This window comes from Sus scrofa, chromosome 16 (genome assembly GCF_054392235.1).
Source record: "Sus scrofa isolate SSC_HxYL_T2T_F1_AM1 chromosome 16, Sscrofa_HxYL_maternal_Yorkshire_Landrace_v2.0, whole genome shotgun sequence".
Classification (NCBI taxonomy): domain Eukaryota; kingdom Metazoa; phylum Chordata; class Mammalia; order Artiodactyla; family Suidae; genus Sus; species Sus scrofa.
The window spans coordinates 51,463,919-51,485,557 of record NC_139398.1 but is presented as its reverse complement, the minus strand read 5'-3'; the positions used below and the strand labels follow the sequence as shown (position 1 = coordinate 51,485,557).

The window sequence follows — 21,639 nt, the reverse complement described above, 5'->3', positions numbered from 1 at the left end:
TGGAGCATGGTTTATAATAAGTCTTAAATAAAGTAGGAAGATTGGCATGCATGGGGCAAAAAGGTGTTTGAATTTGGCGAGGAGGAAGACATGATTGGGAATCAGAGCAGAATTAAATTGCATGAAGTTAGAAGGTAGTTTGTTTGTTTATTTATTTATTTATTTATTTTGTCTTTTCTGGGGCTGCACCTGCGGCATATGAAGGTTCCCAGGCTAGGGGTCGAATCAGAGCTGTAGCTGCCAGCCTATACCAGAGCCACAGCAACGTCAGATCCAAGCTGCGTCTGTGACCTACACCACAGCTCACGGCAATGCCGGATCCTTAACCGACTGAGCAAGGCCAGGGATTGAACCCTCAACCTCATGGTACCTATTTGGATTTGTTAACCACTGAGCCACAATGGGAACTCCCAGGAGGTAGTTTAAAAGAGTAGGAAAAGGAGCTCCCATTGTGGCTTAGCAGGTTAAGAACCTGACTAGTATCCATGAGAAAGAGGGTTCCATCTCTGGCTTCTCTTAGTGGATGAAGGATTCAGCATTGCCACAAGATGTGGCATAGGTCACAGATGCAGCTTGGATCTGGCGTTGCTGTGGCTGTGGTGTAGGCCTGCAGGGGCAGCTCCGATTCAACCCCTAGCTTGGGAACTTCCATATGCCACAGGTGAGGCCCTTACAAAAACAAAAAAACCCCAACAACAAAAAGTAGGAAAAGTGAAAGATCAGGTAAGCGTTTGCTTGTTGAGTCCCTGCTCTCTTGTGTCCGGTGTTGCATATCCAGAGTGCGCAGACCCTTCCTGGACCCTTGAAGCACCTGGTGTTACTGTGGCTGAGAAAGCCATCAAAGAGAGGAGCAAAATGGGATAACAGGTACAGAGGGGACTGGGGAGTAGCAAGTGTGAAGAGAAACATAGAAGAAAGGTATGGTTGGAGGAGAAACAGGAGCCAGTGTTGGGTAAAATAAAAAGATGATGCTGGAGTTCCCGTTGTGGCGCAGTGGTTAGCGAATCCGACTAGGAACCATGAGATTGCAGGTTCGGTCCCTGCCCTTGCTCAGTGGGTTAATGATCCGGCGTTGCCGTGAGCTGTGGTATAGGTTGCAGACGTGGCTCGGATCCCGCGTTGCTGTGGCTCTGGCGTAGGCTGGCAGCTACAGCTCCGATTAGACCCCTAGCCTGGGAACCTCCATATGCCGTGGGAGCGGCCCAAGAAATGGCAAAAAGACAAAAAAAAAAAAAAAAAAAAAAAAAAAAAGATGATGCTGAGGCCTGAACTACCATTGAAAGAAAAAAGTGAAATCAGAAGAGTTGACTGCAAAAGGAAGGTGGGTGAAAAATGAAAGATTCAGAGTCTGTAAAGTGGTACCCTTGAAGATGAAGTGTGAGAGAAGAGAGTGGTCATAAGAATGAGACTCAATTTTTAGGACTTTTAGGAGAACCGGTGGGAAGCTGAGGCTCCTAAGAGGATGTTGGAGTAATCGGGTAGGAAGAACACTGTGTGTGAACATTTCATTTAATTTACGGATGGCTGATGATGGTGTAGATGCCTAGATCTTCCTCCCACCCTTCCTTCCTTCCTTTTTAGGGCCACACCTGCGGTGTATGGAAGTTCCCAGGCTAGGGGTTGGAGCTACAGCTGCCAGCCTACACGACAGCCACAGCAACGCTAGACCTTCCTTCCTTCTTCCCCTCCTTCCCTCCATCTTTACGATGCCCTTCATGTAATAAACAGTAAATAGTTGCTGAATGAGGTAAAGTCATATTAAACATAGGGCTCTGAGGAGTTCCTATTGTGGTTCAGTGGGTTAAGAACCTGACATAATGTCCATGATGATGGGGTTTGATACCTGGCCTCGCCTCAGTGATTTAAGGATCCTGTGCTGCCACAAGTTGTGGCCTAGGTCCCAGATGTGGCCTGGATTGTGCGTTGCTGTGGCTGCGGCATAGTCTATTCCACTCCTAGACCAGCAACATCCATATGCTATACAGGTTTGGTGGTAAAAAGGGAAAAAACAAACAAAACAACCCCATAGGGCTCCGAGAAGTGAATTATGCACATTGGACTCAGTTTTACCATTATTTTCGGTCAAATGTTTCTCCTTAATATGAAAATCCATTAAGTTCACCCCATAAGGACAACTTGATAGCAATATCTTCAGAAAATATTTATTGAATGTATAAATGCGTTTTTATTTTTTATTTTTTTGCCTTTTCTAGGGCTGCTCCCACGGCATATGGAGGTTCCCAGGCTAGGGATCGAATCAGAGCTGTAACCACCAGGCTCCGCCAGAGCCACAGCAGCGTGGGATCCTAGCCTTTTCTGCAACCTATACCACAGCTCATGGCAACGCCGAATCCTTAACCCACTGAGCAAGGGCAGGGATCAAACCTGCAACCTCATAGTTCCTAGTCGGATTCGTTAACCACTGAGCCACGACGGGAACTCCATAAATATGTTTTTAAAAGCTGCTTTTTCTTTCAAGTGTGAAGATTTTAAATAAGAAAATTTCAAGGCTCAGTTATTAATGTAGTCTTTTAAATGGAAGAACTGCAGTTATTGTCTCAAATATTTGGGATGTAATAACCTTTTAAAAACTCAGTTTCTTACTAAATGCCTTCGTGTCTTTTTGCCTGTAGTGGAATGAGACTGTTGAGCTTTTTCGCGCTAGGATGCCATTACGGAAACATCGCTGTCGTTTCAAAAGCTATGAACATTGCTTCACAGGGGCTGAAGCTGTGGATTGGCTGCATGAGCTGCTCAGGTGCAGCCAAAACTTTGGCCCCGAAGTGACCCGCAAACAAACGGTCCAGCTGCTAAAAAAATTCCTGAAGAATCATGTTATTGAAGACATCAAGGGAAAATGGGGTCAGGAAGACTTTGAAGACAACCGTCACTTGTACAGGTAAAGGCAGTGAGTTAGCCCTGAGGGGAGGAGTTGAGGGAGGGCAGTGGATCTGTTCCATCTGTTGAAACTTCCTCAGGAGGAAGCTGTCCCTTGGGGTGATGCTTCTGCTTGTGATGTGTTGAGTGGAGAACTGAATCTGTGGTTACAGTCACACTGATGGCAGTTTTTCTTGGCTTCATAGCGCACCCCAGTAGTCATCTTTTGTTGCTTGACTTTTCAGGAAGGAAACCGTGTTGTGCCTTTCGCACTCCTGGGAGGATGGCTGCAGGTGTTTAGCACCTCTCTGAAGGAATCTGAAAGGGTGAAGCAGTGGCTCTAGCTTATACCTTTTTAATGTAAAGGGGTGTATTCAGGGGGTTAGTGGCCAGAGGTGTCTGATCTTTAAGCAGAGCTCAGGGCCTAGAACAGAGACTTGTACTAGAATTCCCTGACGTCTCAGATTAACCTTGCAGTGCATGTCTGCTTTTCCCCAGTTTTGCTGATGATTCAGTGCTGCTGTAGGATTGCTCACTTACTTAATCTGAGGGCAAGGATGTCTCTCTGTTGACTCCTCACTGCATGCTACCCTGTTTTCTTACCAGAGAAATTCAGGGAGTAGAAGAGGAGTAAAGAGGATGAAGTCGCATCAGTCTAGAAAAGAGGAATTATCAAGTTTATCTACAGACAGGTCTATCTACCAAAGTACCAAGAACCTGAGAAGGATTCAAGGAAGAAATGGAGACGATGGGCTCTTAATATTTACTGCCTTTCACTCCAACAGCAGAATAAGGAATGCTCTTCCAGAACATTTAGTGAGAGGATTGGGGGCCACTAGGACACCTGCTTTGAGCAGAGAAAATGTGACTGTTTCCTACCTGAGTCATTTCTTTGGTTCCTCCATGGACTAGCTGCTGAGAAAGGCTGCAGAGCTGAGTGAGGGTGGTCACCAACACCAAGGCTTAGACCAGGCAGTGCTGTATCTTAGGGATTGAACTTCCCAGTGGAATTTCATCAGCAATCTCCATCTTCTAAATATCAAGGTTGTCAACTGGGTGATGAGTTGTCTCTCCATTTGGCAGTTATTCCTGGCCTGCTGAGCCAACTTTTAATTAGGATCTTGGGTGATTTAAGCCCGTTCTGAGGCCATAGTGCTTTTTGGTATCTGGTGGTGGAAACTCTAGCCCTGGTTCCACATGCCACACTTCACTGGGGATTCTTAAGTGTTGATTTCTCTTGGGAAGCTCTAATTGCTTGTATCCCATCAAAGACTTAGCTAGCCCACGTCTAAAAGATGGCCTAGTTGAGGAACTGCCCATCTGTTCTATTGTGACCTTAAACTGAGTACCATCCACTGAGTCCCATGAGGCTTTAAAAGTTGCCAGGAGAGTAAAGTAGGAGCCTGCTCTTGGAGCCAACCAGCCAGCACTGACTGTCAGCATGTTTCCCTTCACTGCAAAATTTAATCACTGTTCCCCTTTAAAAAATAAAGTATGCGTAGATTAAACTCACCCATGAGATAATGATTTTTTCACCCCTAGTTTCTCTTATAACATACTTGTGAGTAACAAAGGGAACAGTATTTTCTTCCATTATTTACCACCTGAAAACTCATAGCTTTCCTTTTTTTCTGAGTGTAAGTTCTGTAAGTTAACAATTGATATTTGCTGTTCCCAAATTAATCTGGGATGAAATCTATGTGGACTTGTAAGCCATTTGTTAAGAGGTATGTGCCTCGAATTGAGAGGTAATGAGTGTGGGGGCAGCTGTTGCAGGCAGGCGGCCAGCTTCCAGGGCTGGGTGTACAGCTTAGGGACATCACTGTTAGCTGCCAGCGCCCGAGGGAAGGTTGGGGGCAGGCTGGCTGGTCTGCATTGTGTACATCTGCTTTTTTTCTGTAGTTGAGTAACACCACTGCCAAATTACAATTAGAGCAGGTGATGGAGATTAGAGGCAGATGAGATGTGAAAATAGATGGAGAATCAGTAAGGTGGAGGAATTCCCAAAATGCATCCAGATATCGAGCTTAATGGAAGAGGAGTCTTTATAAGTAGCATCAAGAAGATTGGGATGGCTCAGCATCACTGATTATTAGAGAAATGCAAATCAAAACTACTGTGAGGAGCTACCTCACACCAGTCAGATGGCTATCATTAATAAATCCACACAAATAACAAATGCTGGAGGGGGTGTGGAGAAAAGGGAGAAAACACCTACACTATTGGTGGGAATGTAAATTGGTACAACCACTATGGAAAACAGTATGGAGGTACCTCAGAAAACTAAATATAGAACCACCATATGACCCAGAAATCCCACTCTTGAGCTTATATCCAGACAAAACTTTCCTGGAAAAAGACACATATACCCGCATGTTCACTACAGCACTATTCACAATAGTCAAGACATGGAAACAACCTAAATGTCCATCGACAGATGAATGGATTAAGATCATGTGGTATATATACACAATGGAATACTACTCAGCCATAAAAAGAACAAAATAATGCCGTTTGTGGCAACATGGATGGAACTAGAGACTCTCATACTAAGTAAGTCAGAAAGAGAAGGACAAATACCATATGATATCACATATATCTGGAATCTAATACACCGCACAAATGAACCTTTCCATAGAAAAGAAACTCATGGACTTGGAGAATAGATTTGTGATTGCCAACGGGGGAGGGGGAGGGTGTGGGAGGGACTGGGAATCTGGGGGTAAGAGATGCAAACTATTGCCTTTGGAGTGGATAAACAATGAGATCCTGCTGTATATCGCTGGGAACTTTATCTAGTCACTTATGATGGAGCATGGTGGAGCTTAATGTGAGAAAAAGAATGTGTATATGTATATGTGACTGGGTTGCCTTGCTCTACAGTAGAAATTTGACAGAATACTATAAACCAGCTATAATAGAAAAAATAAAAATCATTAAAAAAAAAGGTTGGGGAGTTCCCGTCGTGGCGCAGTGGTTAATGAATCCGACTAGGAACCACAAGGTTTCGGGTTCGGTCCCTGCCCTTGCTCAGTGGGTTAACGATCCGGCGTTGCCGTGAGCTGTGGTGTAGGTTGCAGACGTGGCTTGGATCCCGAGTTGCTGTGGCTCTGGCATAGGCCAGTGGCTACAGCTCCGATTCGACTCCTAGCCTGGGAACCTCCATATGCCGAGGGAGCAGCCCAAGAAATAGCAAAAAGACAAAAAAAAAAAAAAAAAAAAAAAAAAAAGACTGGGGGGAAAAGAAGTAAAACATAAATTAAAAAAAAAAAAAAGTTGGGATGGATAGCTGAGAGTTCTTGCTGAGAAGAAAGGAGCTAACATCCAGAAGCACCTGCGATGTGCTAGACTCATTGCATGATCATCATTTCACTCAGCACCTGTAGGTGGAGGTGGTATTATCCTTATTTTATTTTATTTTATTTTTTTGGTCTTTTTGCTATTTCTTTGGGCCGCTCCCGCGGCATATGGAGGTTCCCAGGCTAGGGGTCGAATCGGAGCTGTAGCCACTGGCCTACGCCAGAGCCATAGCAACGCAGAATCCGAGCCGCGTCTGCAACCTACACCACAGCTCACGGCAACGCCGGATCGTTAACCCACTGAGCAAGGGCAGGGACCGAACCCGCAACCTCATGGTTCCTAGTCGGATTTGTTAACCACTGCACCACGACGGGAACTCCGGTATTATCCTTATTTTAAAGATTAGGATATTAATGAGTCAGAGTCCAGAGTCACTCAGCTGGTAGTAAAAGAGACAGGATTTGAACTGAGGTTTCTTACCACTTCTTTCCTGTTAGTGACATCAATGACCAGAAGGAGTTCTGGATTTGCTGCTAGTGAAGACAATTTTAGATAGTTCTAAAGGGTCCTCATGGTCAAGCCAGACACTGTCATCTGTGTCTAGCAAAGCTGTGTGGCCTTAAATTTCTGATGAAGAGAGACAGTTACACTACCTTGTATTTTTATAAGAAATTTCAGTTTGGAGTTCCCGTCGTGGTGCAGTGGTTAACGAATCCGACTAGGAACCATGAGGTTGTGGGTTCGATCCCTGGCCTTGCTCAGTGAATTAATGATCCGGCGTTGCCGTGAGCTGTGGTGTAGGTTGCAGATGCGGCTTGGGTCCCGCGTTGCTGTGGCTCTGGCGTAGGCCGGTGGCTACAACTCTGATTCAACCCCTAGCCTGGGAACCTCCATATGCCATGGGAGCGGCCCTAGAAAAAGCAAAAAGACAGGAAAAAAAAAAAAAAAAAAAAAGAACTACTTCTGCTGCAGTTTATGAAGCAATTTCCTTTTATGATCTCATTTAATCTTCATGATAACCCTGTGAAATGGACAGGGTGAATATTTCATCGTCAGAGAACCAGACTCTTCTCTCTTTGAAACATCTAAACCAAACACCAGGAAATTCCATACTGATCACTGAATCAGCCTATTTATGTTTGCAAACAGATAATTACATAGGATTATTTAAAACCTAATGGAGTGGGTTATATAAAAATAGTAGTGTCTATAATGATAATTGCTTGTTTTGGCCTATTTAATGAGGAAAGTGTTTGGCCTAGTTTAGATCTTTATGCAGGATGGGTCCCTTGGTCTGGAACCTCCACCTGGCCCTTGGCCTGTTCGCCTTACTGATTCTGGCTGTGTATGCGGTTGTAACCAAGAAGGTGTTCACGGTTTACAGAGAGGAATCCACTGGCTCAGGCAGAGTGGCTGTGATCTAATGTGCAGGGAATCATTTTTCTTTTTCTGGCTACACCTGTGTTATGTGGAAGTTCCCAGGACAGAGACTGGACCTGCGCCACAGCAATGACCTGTGCTGTAGCAGTGACAACACCAGATCCGTAACTGCTAGGCCACCAGGGAACTCTGGGGAACCATTTTCTTTTTTTTTTGCATTTCCAAAGAGAACATGAATTCTATTTTTATTTATTTATTTATTTGATATATGTATATTCATTACTCAAATGAATTTATCACATCTGTAGTTGTATAATGATCATCACAATCCAATTTCACAGGATTTCCATCCCACAACCCAAGCACATCCCCCCACCCACCAAACTGTCTCCTCTGGAGACCATAAGTTTTTCAATGTCTGTGAGTCAGCATCTGTTCTGCAAAGACGTTCAGTTTGTTCTTTCTTCAGATTCCACATGTTAGTGAAAGCATTTGATGTTGGCGTCTCATTGTATGGCTGACCTCACTTAGCATAATTTCTAGGTCCATCCATGTTGGTAAAAATGCCGGTATTTCATTTTTTAATGGCTGAGTAATATTCCATTCTGTATGTGTATCACCTCTTCTTGATCCACTCCTCTGTCGATGGACATTTAGGTTGTTTCCATGTCTTGGCTATTGAAAAGAGTGCCGTAATGAACATTGGAGTACATGTGTCTTTGCGAGTTGTGGTTTTCTCTGGATAGATGCCCAGGAGTGGGATTGCTGGATCAAATGGTAGTTCTATGTTTAGTTTTCTGAGGACTCTCCATACTGCTTTCCAAAGTAGTTGCACCCATTTACAATCCCACCAACAGTGTAACAGGGTTCCATTTTCTCCACACCCTCTCCAGCACTTCTTGTTTATAGCCTTTTTGATGTTGGCCGTTCTGGCTGGTGTAAAGTGGTACCTCATAGTGGTTTGATTTGCATTTCTCTAATGATGAGTGATGTTGAACATCTTTTCATGTGCTTTTTGGCCATCTGTATATCTTCTTTGGAGAACTGTCTGTTTAGATCTTCTGCCCGTTTTTTGATGAGGTTGTTTGTTTTTTTGGCATGGAGCTACAGAAGGTGTTTATAAATTTTGGAGATGAATGCCTTGTCAGTCGATTCATTTGCAAAGATTTTCTCCCATCCTGTGGGTTGTCTTTTCATTTTGTTTAGGGTTTCCTTTGCTGTGCAGAAACTTTTGTTTGATTAGGTCCCATTTGTTTATTTTGGTTTTTACTGTCAATACTCTAAGAGGTGGATCTGAGAAGATATTGTTGTCACTTATGTCAGAGAGTGTTTGGCTTATGTTTTCCTCTAAGAGTTTTTTTTTTTTTTTTGCTATTTCTTGGGCCGCTTCCGGGGCATATGGAGATTCCCAGGCTAGGGGTTGAATTGGAGCTGTAGCCACCGGCCTATGCCAGAGCCACAGCAACTCGGGATCCGAGCCGCGTCTGCAACCTACACCACAGCTCACGGCAATGCCGGATCCTTAACGCACTGAGCAAGGCCAGGGATCGAACCTGCAACCTCATGGTTCCTAGTCGGATTCGTTAACCACTGTGCCATGACGGGAACTCCTCCTTTAAGAGTTTATAGTGTCTGGTCTTATATCTAGGTCTTTAATCCATTTTGAGTTTATTTTTGTGTATGGTATTAGGGAGTGTTCTAATTTCATTCTTTTCCATATGGCTGTCCAGTCTTCCTAGCACCACTTATTGAACAAGCTGTTCTTTCTCCATTGTATAGTCTTGCCTCCTTTGTCATAGAAGAGTTGGCTGTAGGTGCATGGGTTGAATTCTGGGCTTTCTATCCTGTTCCACTGATCTCTATTTCTGTCTTTGTGCCAGTACCATACAGTTTTGATGACTGTTGCTTTGTAGTATAGTCTGACGTCCAGGAGCCTGATTCCTCCACTCCACTTTTCTTTCTCAGGATGGCTTTGGTTCTTCTGGGTCTTTTTTGCTTCCAAACACACTTTAAAATATTTTGTTCAAATTCTGTGAAAAATGTTCTTAGTAATTTGATAGGGATTGCATTGAATCTGTAGATTGCCTTAGGTAGTATAGTCATTTTGATAATATTGACTCTTCCAGTCCAGGAGCATGGTATGTCTTTCCGTCTATTTGTGTCATCTTTGATTTCTTTCATCAGTGTCTTCTAGTTTTCAGAGTACAGGTCTTTGGTCTCTTTAGGTAGGTTTACTCCTAGGTATTTTATTGTTTTGGATGCAATGGTAAACGGGATTGCTTCCCTAATTTGTCTTTCTGCTCTTTCATTGCTAGTGTATAGAAATGCCGTTGATTTCTGTGTATTTGTTTTGTATCATGAGACTTTGCCAAATTCATGGATGAGCTCTAACAGTTTTCTGGTAGAGTCTTTAGGGTTCTCTAGGTATAGTATCATGTCATCTGGCAATAGTGGTAGTTTTACTTCTTCCTTTCCAATTTGGATTCCTTTTATCTCTTTTATTTCTCTGATTGCTGTGGCTAGGACTTCCAAAACCATGTTGAAGAGTAGTGGTGAGAGTGGACATCCTTGTCTTGTTCCTGATCTCAGTGGGAATTCTTTCAGCTTTTCACCATTGAGAATGCTGTTAGCTGTGGGTTTGTCATCTATGGCCTTTATTATGTTGAGGTAGGTTCCCGCTCTGCCCACTTTCTGAAGGGTTTTTATCAGAAATGGGTGTTGGATTTTATCAAAGGCTTTTTCCACGTCTATTGCGAGGATCATATGGTTTTTATTGTTCAGTTTGTTAATTCGTCTGTGGATGAATGGGTAAATACTGAACCTATGGAATGCTTTTGTGTGTGATGAGTGCTGTGGGAGGTGTGACTATAGTCAGAACAGGAGAGTTTTTTTTTTTGAATAACGAACTGTTTTGTTTCCTCATTGTGATGGTAGTTATATGCGTATATGTGTGTTACAATTGATAGAGGGGTACATTCACAAAAAAAAAAAAAGATCAATTTTACTATATGCTGATAACATTTTTTTTAATGCTGGTGATTTGGAAAGTCTCTATTTGTCCCTCTAGTGAAAGAAATCTAAATTTACATTACTTAAGGTATATGGCCCTTTGGTCATTTTCTGTGGCCTTGGGAAATGGTCTTCATTATTTCCCAATAGGTCTTTTTAAGGGGCTGGTTTTTAGGAACATCTTTGAGTTAATGGACTATTGGCTCCCTCTAGTGGACACCTTTTGTTTTTCTCATAAAGCTCAAAATTGTGATGGTGATTTTGTTTTTGTTTTGATTCATTTCCTTAAGTCCTGAGTTCTTGTCCTGTAATAGTTGGATACATTTCTTACCCTTCTTATGTATCAGTGTTTTTTTTTGGTCGTCTATAAAATGACAGGGATGGGAGCTCCCATTGTGGCTCAGCGTGTTAAGAACCTGACTTGTATCCATGTGGATGTGGGTTCAATCCCCGGTCTCACTCAGTGGGTTAAGGATCTGGTGTTGCTGCAAGCTGTGACATAGTTTACAGATGTGGTTTGGATCTAGTGTTGCTGTGAAGTAGGTGACAGCTGCGGCTCCATTTCGACCTCTGGCCCAGGAACTTTTGTACGCCACACGTGCAGCCATAAAAAGAAAAAAAGAAAAAAAAAAAAAATGACAGGGATGGACTAATTTGTTAGTGCCTTTTTTCATTCTAAACTTTTATGATTCCAAATATTGAGTATTTATGGGTGTTTACCAAGTTGAAGGCAGTGATGGAGATAAGAAAGAAATATAACATGATTCTTTTCTTCCCTAACTTTGCAGTCTCTCCTGAGATATACCATATATAAACATGAAAAAAATAAGCAGCAGAACCAAGGCAGTATTGAGTTAACTAACTAAAATGAACCCATAACAAAAAAATTAGATGGAGTCCTTGGGTTCACAAGCTGTTTTGTTTGACTGGCATAGTGTTTTTAGTCATTGAAATTTTTAAAAATTTCATCTTTATTTTTCAATTTTGTGTATTTTGTGAAGGCAATACATTCATGTGGTTCACAATTTACAAAATACAAAAGTATACAATTAAAAATCTCCCACCTTGCTCTTCCAGGTGGAGTTCAGGGTTTGAATTGAATCTTTCTTATTTTTATTGTTTATTCTAAAGTTGCCTTTTTTCTTTTTTTTTTTTTTTTAATATCTTATATACCAGTTTGTCCTGGATGAGAAGTTAACTTTCAAATGCACACACAAAAAAAAAATATATATATATATAGTGGGGAAGGAATTCCCTTGTGGTGCAGCAGGTTAAGTATTCAGCTTGTCACTGCAGCAGCCCAGGTCCCTGCTTTGGTGCAGGTGTAGGTGCAGTCCCTGACCAGGCTTGCTGCAGGTGTGTGGTGGGAGGGTAGGGGTGGGGTTGGGGGGTGGAGAAAGGGAGTGGTGGGGAGGGGGAGAAAGAGTAGGATAGAAAATACTTCATTCTTACTTTTTCCCATGTAAAGTCTTAAGCAAAAAGTATAGAACAGTCACAATTTTAACAGTAATTTTTTTGGATAGAGGGTTTAAAGAGCATACATTATTCTCTTCTTTTAAATTTTTAAAAAATTTTTTTAATTTTTATTTTTGTCTTTCTGTCTTTTCTAGGGCCACACCTGAGGCATGTGGAGATTCCCAGGCTAGGGGTGTAATAGGAGCTATAGCCACCGGCCTATGCCAGAGCCACAGCAATGCCAGATCCGAGCCGCATCTGCAACCTACACCACAGCTCATGTCAACGCCGGATTGTTAACCCACTGAGCAAAGCCAGGGATCGAACCCAAAACCTCATGGTTCCTAGTTGGATTCGTTACCCACAGAGCCATTACAGGAATTCCCAAATTATTTTCTTCTTATTTTTACACCTTGAGTATATATTACTTTTATTTTCAGTTTTAAAAATCATTCTAGTAAAAGGGGGTTAAACTTGTGCTGTTTGGAAGTTTACAATGACAGGATGAGTTGTTTTAGGCACCTCTAGTATGTACCACCATTCTACTGGCTTTCTGGATGCTGTGCTCTAGGTATATTGCCTGCTGTGTCAGTAAACAAAGGATGTTGTGGCCATCAAACCATCAGCCACTGCAGCTGCCCCCAGTGGTGCACCCCGTGGGGACTTGGATGGGAAAGATCAGGATTCCAGATAGTTAAGGTGCATATCAAAGGGGTAATTTCAGTAAGCGCAGACTCTTTTGTGTCTTTCCCAACATAGAAAAGTGCTAAATTCATTAAGTGATCTGTTTTTTTTTAATTAATGGTAATCTTTTGATATTCGTACTACCTGGTCTTCGTTACAAAGCTCCTGTGTATCCTGGTTCCTCCCTTATCTCTTTGGAGCAGTCCCTCAGGACTATCTGAGAGGTTCCCTCCCAGGCCTGAAGTCCTCAGAAAGTCTGCAAAATAAAACATAATTCTCAACTTTTAGGTTGTGCATTTTTTTTTCCAGTGGACAATAATAAAAATTGACCCAGAAGAGAAAAGGCACAAAAGTAGCCAAAAAATCTTGGACAAAAAGACTTTTTGCTTTGTCAGAAACTAAAGTGCCATTGGGCTATAATTCAAACAATGTGATAATAGACCTGGAGTAGAGAAATATAGAACTAATATAGAATAGAAGAGAGTAGAGAAAACAAACCTTCCACACAGTTCCCTTCCCCACAGGCACCTAATGTTATTAGCTAACACAGTGTCTTAAAAAACTGTGAGCCTGGGAGTTTTAGATGGAGCAAATCAGCAGTTGCCCTACCTCCCACCACTTCCCCGCAGCAGGCAGACTGCACCATGGTTATACTGTCTGTCTGCTCAGTGCAGGAATTGTGTTTGTGACAGCTTGTGTGGACTGGAGCATTGTGAGGCCTCTTGAGGTGAAGGTGAAGGATATCCACCTGGGTCCTGAGAAGGGGGTAGGATCTGGATGATAAGATGGGATGTGAAGGCAGAGGTCATTTCAGGTTACAAGGATGGCGGGACCACTTCTCTCAGTGAGATATGTCTGAGTCAGCTTTGCTGGGGGGCAGCCTTGCTGGGAGAAGAGGGAGAAGACTGACGTTGCTTGAGAAGAGCTCTTAGATCAAGAAGTCATAGCACTAAATGTGGGGCTATTACATAAATGCCTGGCCGTGGAGTTGACATTTATGTTAAAAGGAAAAGGCAGCCAAGGCCCCTGTTTTGAGTAGGAGTGAAGTCTATGTTTTAGGATAATTAAATAGTAGTAATAGAATCGATTTTTTTTTTTTTTTTTTTTTTTTTTTTTTTTTTTTTTTTTTGGCCGGACTTGTGGCATATGGAAGTTCCATGGCCAGGAACTGAATCCAAACCACAGCTGCAACCTATGTCACAGCTGTGGCAATGTCTGATCCTTAATCTGCTGCACTGGGTAGAGGATCAAACCGGTGCTGCCACAGAGACAATGGCAGATCCTTAAGCCACTGTGTCACAGTGGGAACTCCCTAGAATAGTTTTTAAAAATTTTTAAAAAAATTTTTTTGTCTTTTTGGCTTTTTAGGGCCGCACCCTCGGCATATGGAGGTTCACAGACTAGGGGTCTAATCGGAGCTATAGCTGCTGGCCTACGCCAGAGCCACGGCAATGCCAGATCCGAGCTGCGTCTTTGACCTACACCACAGCTCATGGCAATGCCTGATCCTTAACCCACTGAGTGAGGCCATGGATCGAACCTAAAACCTCTTGGTTCCTAGTCAGATTTGTTTCTGCTGCACCATGATGGGAACTCCAAGAATAGATTTTTAAGGCAGAGAAATTGGTGAAGTTTTTAAAGTAATTGAATGAGAACACCAGCTGTGGGGCTGGAAAGGGAAGAAGGGCCCACATTTATAGCCAAATTCCAGGCTAGATCCTAACTGTTCTGTAGGCCTTAAGATTTATCTGAAATCTGATTTTTCAAAAATGTATTATTCATTAATCTGAAATCACTGTTTATTTTATCATTTAGGATCTTTGTTAATGTTTAGCATTTTCTTTTATTGCGGCCTAGAATGTACGGCATGTCTTTTTCTTTCTTTCTTTCTTTTCTTTTTTTTTGCTTTTTAGGGCCATACTTGTGGCATATGGAAGTTCACAGGCTAGGGGTTGAATTGGAGCTGCAACCACAGCCACAGAAACACCAAATCTGAGCCACATCTGTGACCCACACCACAGCTCACAGCAATGCCAGATCCTTAACCCACTGTGCGAGGCCAGGGCTTAAACCGGTATCCTTATGGATACTAGTCTGATTGGTTTCTGCTGCACCACAACAGGAGCTCCCTACTTCATGTCTTTTTCAGGGCAACTGTCAATCCTTCAATAATACCTTGCCTTCTTCAAACATATCTGCACTGTTTAGTGGGTATCGAAATCTTTGGAATGGCTTTGTTTCTCTTTAATGTCTCAAGGAGTTTGGAGCCTCCAGAGCTGGGTGAGTGTCTCAGAGTTTGTCCTTATACTTCCCGCAAGGGTCAAGCATGAATGTCCAAAAAAGGGAGAAAAAAAAAAACAAAAACCCAGGTTGCAGTATCATAGTTGTGGAGTAATGATGGAAAAATACATAGTGGACATTTGACTTTTTTTACTTCCACGTATTCTAAACTCCTTTTCTGCTTTGTGGGATTCCTTGTTTGTGTGAGCCTTGGTGGGAGGCAGCACCCACCCCCCGGCAGTGGAAGCCCGGGTGGGTGAGCAGTTAGAGTGCAGACACATGTCCTACCCTTGGCTGTTGGCATACTCTTACTTAACACTTTGACTTTGAGGGATACAAAGGGGAAGGGACAGCTTAGAATTTCTCATGATAGCAGTGGTGGCCAATGGGAGCAAAGACGTGTGTGCAGAGGCATCCAGAGGACCCTGGGCCAGCAGTGGCTTTCACACTACCCTGTCACTTGTGGTTCCAACGAGGTGTATGTGGGCTTCCTTTTCTCTCTTGTCCCAGCTTTTTTTTTTTCTTTCTGATCCTTGTCCTCTAGCTCTCCTATTGATTTTGTGACCCACTAAGGTATCTTCAGGTTCCTCTCTGGTTTAATTAGCCGGATTTGGTTTTCGCAACCTGGAACTTAGACTAATGTAACAAGTGATGCCTATAGAGGTAGCCAAACTCGGGCAACTTTTTGGGCCTGGGAAATAGTGCCACAGTTTTTATGTGTATGTGTGTTCAGACTGCCTGAGAATTAAGCAGCAGATCAGAGATAAGGGAATGGGTTCAAGCTCAGAATCCCTGAGGCAAAGGCACAGCATCTTCTAAGAGTAATGGTTATATATGGCCTGGGGGCTGAAATTTCTACATTAGGCTGTTTAGTATGATTCTAACTGAAGTTACATTATCACTGCCATCTTTGGATGTAAAAGATGCGAGTACACTTGGGTGCATTAAATAGAAAGTTGAAATAGACTGTCCTGATTCACAAAAGGCAACTCCTTGTAGCTGATAAACTTTTGTTTTATAACATCCTTTTTTAGGCTTTTTGGTGATGGACTTGTGAAAATTTCAAACCTGTGATTGATCTATTTTGGCCCTTCATTTGTGGTCATAATTTCACTTTCCCTGTCAGGTTACTTTATCCCTTCCCTTTATATTTGTTTGTTTTATCCATTTGATTTTCACCAACTTACCACTGACATTCTTCTTTTCTTTAATCCTTACCCAGGTTTCTTATTAATTCATGATGCCTGGTTATTAATGTGGAATGGTGCGACATTAGTAAGGAATAGAGCAATGGAATCCAGAAAAATCAAAAGAGCGTGACTCATGTTTGCTCCCATTTAGATGGAGAGAAAACTCTTTTTGGCAGAGAAGGCAGATCTGAACAGGGGTAATGAGGATCCAGCTTTGCCGTGAGCTGTGGTGTAGGTTGCAGACGTGGCTTGGATCCCATGTTGCTGTGGCTCTGGTGCAGGCCGGCGGCTACAGCTCTGATTAGACCCCTAGCTTGGGAACCTCCATATGCTGTGGGAGTGGCCCTCAAAAGACAAAAAGACAAAATGAATAAATAAAAAAATAAAAAACACTGGAGTCCCTGTTGTGGCTCAGTGGGTTAAGAACCCAACGTGGTGTTCCTGAATATACAGGTTCGATCCCTGGCCTTGCTTAGTGGGTTTATCTCTCGTTGCTGCAAGCTACAGCGTAGGTCACAGGTGGCTTGGATCCCATGTTGCTGTGGCTGTGGTGTAGGCTGCAGCTGCAATTCCAGTTTGACTCCTGGCCTGGGAACTTAAATGCCATAGGTGCAGCTGTAAAAAAACAAATGGAAAAAAACAACAACAACCAAAAAAATGCTTACCTGTGACGACAGGCTGTTAGATAATTTCTCCAAATGAGGGGCATGGGGATGCTATAGGATAATGTAATTCTTCGAAAGCAAAGTTATAGAACAGTAAGAAGACTAACATGTTATTAATTTTACACTAAATATCACTCATCGTATGCCTATGTAAGGCTGGGCTGTCCCCTTCAATGCAAGTCGTACTCACAATGTTCTACACAGTGAATACGTAGGTGATGATAATGATGACGCAAAAGGGTCTCCTACAGGTCTTGCTGTACAGTTACTAGATTTTTCACCAGAACATACACACACACACACACACACCAGATAAATTTATTAGCTGTATAGCATGAAGATTTCTCTTTGTTAAGTAGAAGTGGTGGGTCATCCTCACGGAGTAGGCAGAGGAGGAGGGGGTGGTCTTGTGTTTCAGGGACAGAGGGGGAAGAGGAGGAGGAGGTGGGAGGGGAGGCAGGAGAGGCAAGCCCAGCTGGTGGACTTTACAAATTACATCATAATTTCTGACTTTTTTTTTGCTTTTTCATTTATCTAAAGATATTTCTATATGGTACCAATCCTTCTTCCACCATTTGCTTTAGTTTCAGTGCTTGTATGATAGGAGGATCCATGTCATAAAAGAAGTAAAAGCAGTCTTGAATAATCAGAACCCTCTGCCAGATTGTCAGATGTCAATGTGTTTTCTGGTGCTGCTTCTCACCGCCTGGCACTGGTTTAGAAGCACTCATCTCCATCAAGTCATCTTCTTTTAATTCTTCTGATGTGGTGTCCATTAGCAGTGGAATTCTCCAAGATCCGTATCTTGAACCCTTCGCATTCCCCCCCCCCCTTTTTTTTTTGGCTTTTTAGGGCCGCACCTGAGGCATATGGAAATTCCCAGGCTAGGGGTTGAATTGGAGCTACTGCTGCCGGCCCGCACCACAGCCATAGCAACATAGGATCCGAGCAGCATCTGTGACCTACACCACAGCTCATGGGAACACCAGATCCCTGACCCACTGAGTGAGGACAGGGATTGAACCCACATCCTCACGGATACCAGTTAGATGTGTTTCTGCTGTGCCACAATGGGACCCCCATCTTGACTTTTTTTTAAGCCAAACTTTTTTCTAAAATTATCAAACGATCCTTTGCTAGCATTACATTCTCAAGCTTTAGATCCTTCACCTTCCTTTTGCTTTAAGTCTTCATATAATCTTGCTTTTTCTTGAATCATATTAGAGTCTACAGATCTGCCTTTCTTATAGCAATCCTGCACCCACATCAAAGCTGCTTTTTTCTTTTTATGGCTGAAGGTGTGGCATATGGAAGTTTCCAGGCTAGGGGTTGAATTGGAGCTGCAGCTGCTGACCTACACCACAGCCACAGCAATGCCAGGTGCAAGCTGTGTCTGTGACCTACCCTGCAACTTGCGGCAACTCCAGATCCTTAACCCACTGATCAAGGCCAGGAATTGAACCTGCATCGTCATGAATACTAATTGGGTTCTTATCTGATTGAGCCACAATGGGAACTCCAAAAGCTGCATTTTCTTTTCTTTTTTGAAAGCTGCATTTTTAATACAAGAAAAAAAGTGCAAGGCTTTTGTGTCTGATGACATCATTGCAACAATGGCTTTGCAAAATTCCTTTTCTTTCTTTCTTTTTTAACAATGGTCCTTGTGCTGGATTCATTTACCTTTAAATGGTGGAAACCACAGTTGCAGACCCCAATCTATGGTACAGATGAAGCAATGTTTTCTTGTCACATCCTGACTTTTCCCTGCTTCTTGGGAGCACTTCCAGCATTACTGGTGGCCCTTCATGTGGGTCCCGTGATGTTATTCAAAGTTCATGGCACTAAATGTGATGAAAAATACATGAGAACTGTGAGTGATCACTTTTTACTTCGGAACTCAGTTTCCTGGGGAGATGAACTGCTCATGTGGAGGTAATTAGTGTCACAGGGCACTTTAAGCAGGCACTAGCAATGCTTGAGCTCATGGTAATGGCAGCAGGAAGTGGCTACAAAATTATTATGGTATCACAGTGTGTACTGTAGGTGGTTTTATGCAGTTTTGATTTACTACTGCATCTTTATATTTGTTTACTTTTCTTTCAACTGCAAATGGTACCATGTATGGTTTGTAAGAGTGTAAGTTTTGATAAATTTTAGCTTTTTATTTTTTTGGCTGCTCCTGCGGCATGCAGAAGTTCCTGGTCTAGTGATTGAACCTGTGCCACAGCAGTGACGATGCTGGATCCTTAAACAGCATTCCCTTCTGTCCTGTACCACAAGGGAACTCTTCAACTCTCAGATTTTATAATAGTTTTATAATAGATGTGCATATATTTTATGGTAGTAAGTGATAAAACAGACTAGTTTCTACAGACGGTTTATGCATTCAGGACATACCTAACTTTTTCTTTTCTTTTTTCTTTTTTTTTTGATATTTCTAGCCTTCATGCTTCATTTGCAAGTTTTTTTTTTTTAGATGGTTACAAATCTCCAAAAAATTTCCCGCTGTGTTTATTGAAAAGAATGCGTGTATAAGCAGACTCATGCATTTTATTTTATTTTTTTAATTTATTTTTATTTTTATTTTTTTTGTTTTATTTTGTTTCGTTGTTTGTTTTTGTTTTGTTTTTGTTTTTTTGTATTTTTGCTATTTCTTTGGGCCACTCCCGCGGCATATGGACCCCTTCCCAGGCTAGGGGTCTAATCGGAGCTGTAGCTGCCAGCCTGCACCAGAGCCACAGCAACGCGGGATCCGAGCTGCATCTGCAACCTACACCACAGCTCACGGCAACGCCGGATCATTAACCCACTGAGCAAGGGCAGGGATCGAACCCGCAACCACATGGTTCCTAGTCGGATTCGTTAATCACTGCACCACGACGGGAACTCCCAGACTCATGCATTTTAAACCTGTGTTGCTCACAGGTCAACTGTGATGTAGATCCTGTAGGCATCAGTCAGTTCTTCTCAGTTAATTCTAACCCTGTAACTTTCTAAGAAGAGTGGGAACTTGCCTTGAGATGTAGGTTATAAGGCTAGATTTATAAAAGTCATAGAAAGGTAAGGTGTACACCTCTCTGAAAGTGGGAGTTGATAAATAAGCTGGCAGGCACACTGGGAGTGGGAGAGGGCAGACAAATCCTTTATGTATCAGAAAGCAGTCTATTTAAGCATTTTAATGCAACTGGTGTCTAGTCACATTTCCCATTGGCTTGATAAATGCTTATGTTCTGGCCTCTTCTTAGCACTGTTTAGTGTGTTTTGGGGTCACTGTTAATTAGGTGCTTACATGCTTTTCCTCCCTGTCCTCCTCCTTTCCTGCCTCCTTTTCTGTCCTCAAGCATTATAGAGTGTCTCCTGTAAGCCAGGCACAGCACTAAGTACCTGTAGCTGGCATATTGGGATATATGACCCTGTCTTCAAAGAGGTACATTTTAGTTAGGAAGACAGATCGGAATTCATTGTCACAAATGTGATTATAAGGATGAGAATTCAGTGCTCTGGGAGGACAGTCAGAGAATATTCTGCTCCACAGGTGCCACTTTCTTTTTTTTTTTTTAGGGCCGTACGTGTGGCATATGAATATTCCCAGACTAGGGGTCAAATCAGAGCTACAGCTGCCAGCCTACACCATAGCCATAGCAACATGGGATCTGAGCTGCATCATTGACCTACACCATGGCTCACAGCAACAATGCTGGATCCTTAACGCACTGAGCAAGGCCAGGGACCGAATCTGCATCCTCATGGATATTTGTCAGGTTTGTTACTGCTGAGCCACAATGGGAAGTCCCTAAATGTGCCAGTTTTAACTGAGCATTATGCTACTGCATAGCATGGGTCTTCTTCCAACCTCCGGTAACTTCCTCACTGTTTTTCAGCCTCCACTAACAAGTCTCTCTGAGGCCCTTCAGGCCTCTAACTCACTGCCAGGGCCTGGTGCCACAAATTTCTGTTCTGGTTATCTATTGTTGTATAACAAAATTATGCCCAAACATGGCTTAAAAACAATCATTGTAATTTTTACATAACTTATGGGTTGGGAATTTGGAAGGGCTTAGCTGAACATCTGCTGAGGCTGCTGAAGAAGTAATGATTTCTTCATTTACAAGTCTGGAACTTTGTTGCTCCTTGACCTCAGTTTCTCTCCATGCAGTTTCATCTTCTAGGGCCTCTTCCTGTCACTTAGACATCTCACAACATGTGGGCTTAGGATAGGTAGTCTGATTTTTTACATGATGGCTGGTTTCCAAGAGGGAGCTTTGCAAGAATGAATGATACAAGAGTTCCAAGAAGCAGGAAGAAAGTTTCCAGCCAGGTAAAGGCTAGTGTCCAGAACTGCCACAGGGTCACCTCTGCCATCTTATGTTTATCAAAGCAGTTAGAGAGGGCTCACCCCAACTCAAATGCATTCTACCTCTTGTTAGGATAGGGCAAGATCACATGGCAGAAGTACATGTAGGTGGATTGTAACGTTGTAAGACATCTTTGGAAGTGCTATCTGCTACAGGCATACAGTTTCATTTTTCCCAGATGAGTAACCAATTGGATCAGAACTCTCTAGTGAGCAGTCTATACTTTCTTATTGACCTGTAATGTCTGTTCTGTCATAAATCAGGCTTCTAAACCTGTGTGTATGTTTGTTTTAGATTGCCTGTTTGCATTCATGGTTTTCAATTTGGGGGCCATTCTGCAGGGGACAACATATGGAGACATTTTTGATTGTCACTCTTGGGACAAGATGCTACTAGCATCTAGTGGATAGAGGCCAGCAATACTGCTGAATGTCTTGCAGAAGA

At 42.6% G+C, this 21,639-nt stretch overlaps 1 protein-coding gene across 8 annotated transcripts in view; it reads left to right on the top strand.

Annotated features, from left to right (window-relative positions):
• DEPDC1B (DEP domain containing 1B) overlaps window positions 1–21,639 on the top strand; it is a 91,356-nt gene that overhangs the window by 8,364 nt on the left and 61,353 nt on the right. For 5 of the 8 annotated variants that reach the window (XR_014831377.1, XR_014831375.1, XR_014831376.1 and 2 more), the window contains exon 2: window positions 2,634–2,899. The exons of 2 other annotated variants lie outside the window; for them this stretch is intronic. Coding sequence is in view for 2 of the 6 variants with exons in the window: in XM_013982691.3 (XP_013838145.3) it covers window positions 2,634–2,899 (266 nt within the window). In the remaining 4 variants the exon portion in view is untranslated. The remainder of the gene's footprint in view (window positions 1–2,633; window positions 2,900–21,639) is intronic. One more of the 8 variants, XM_085002330.1, reaches the window with a different exon arrangement.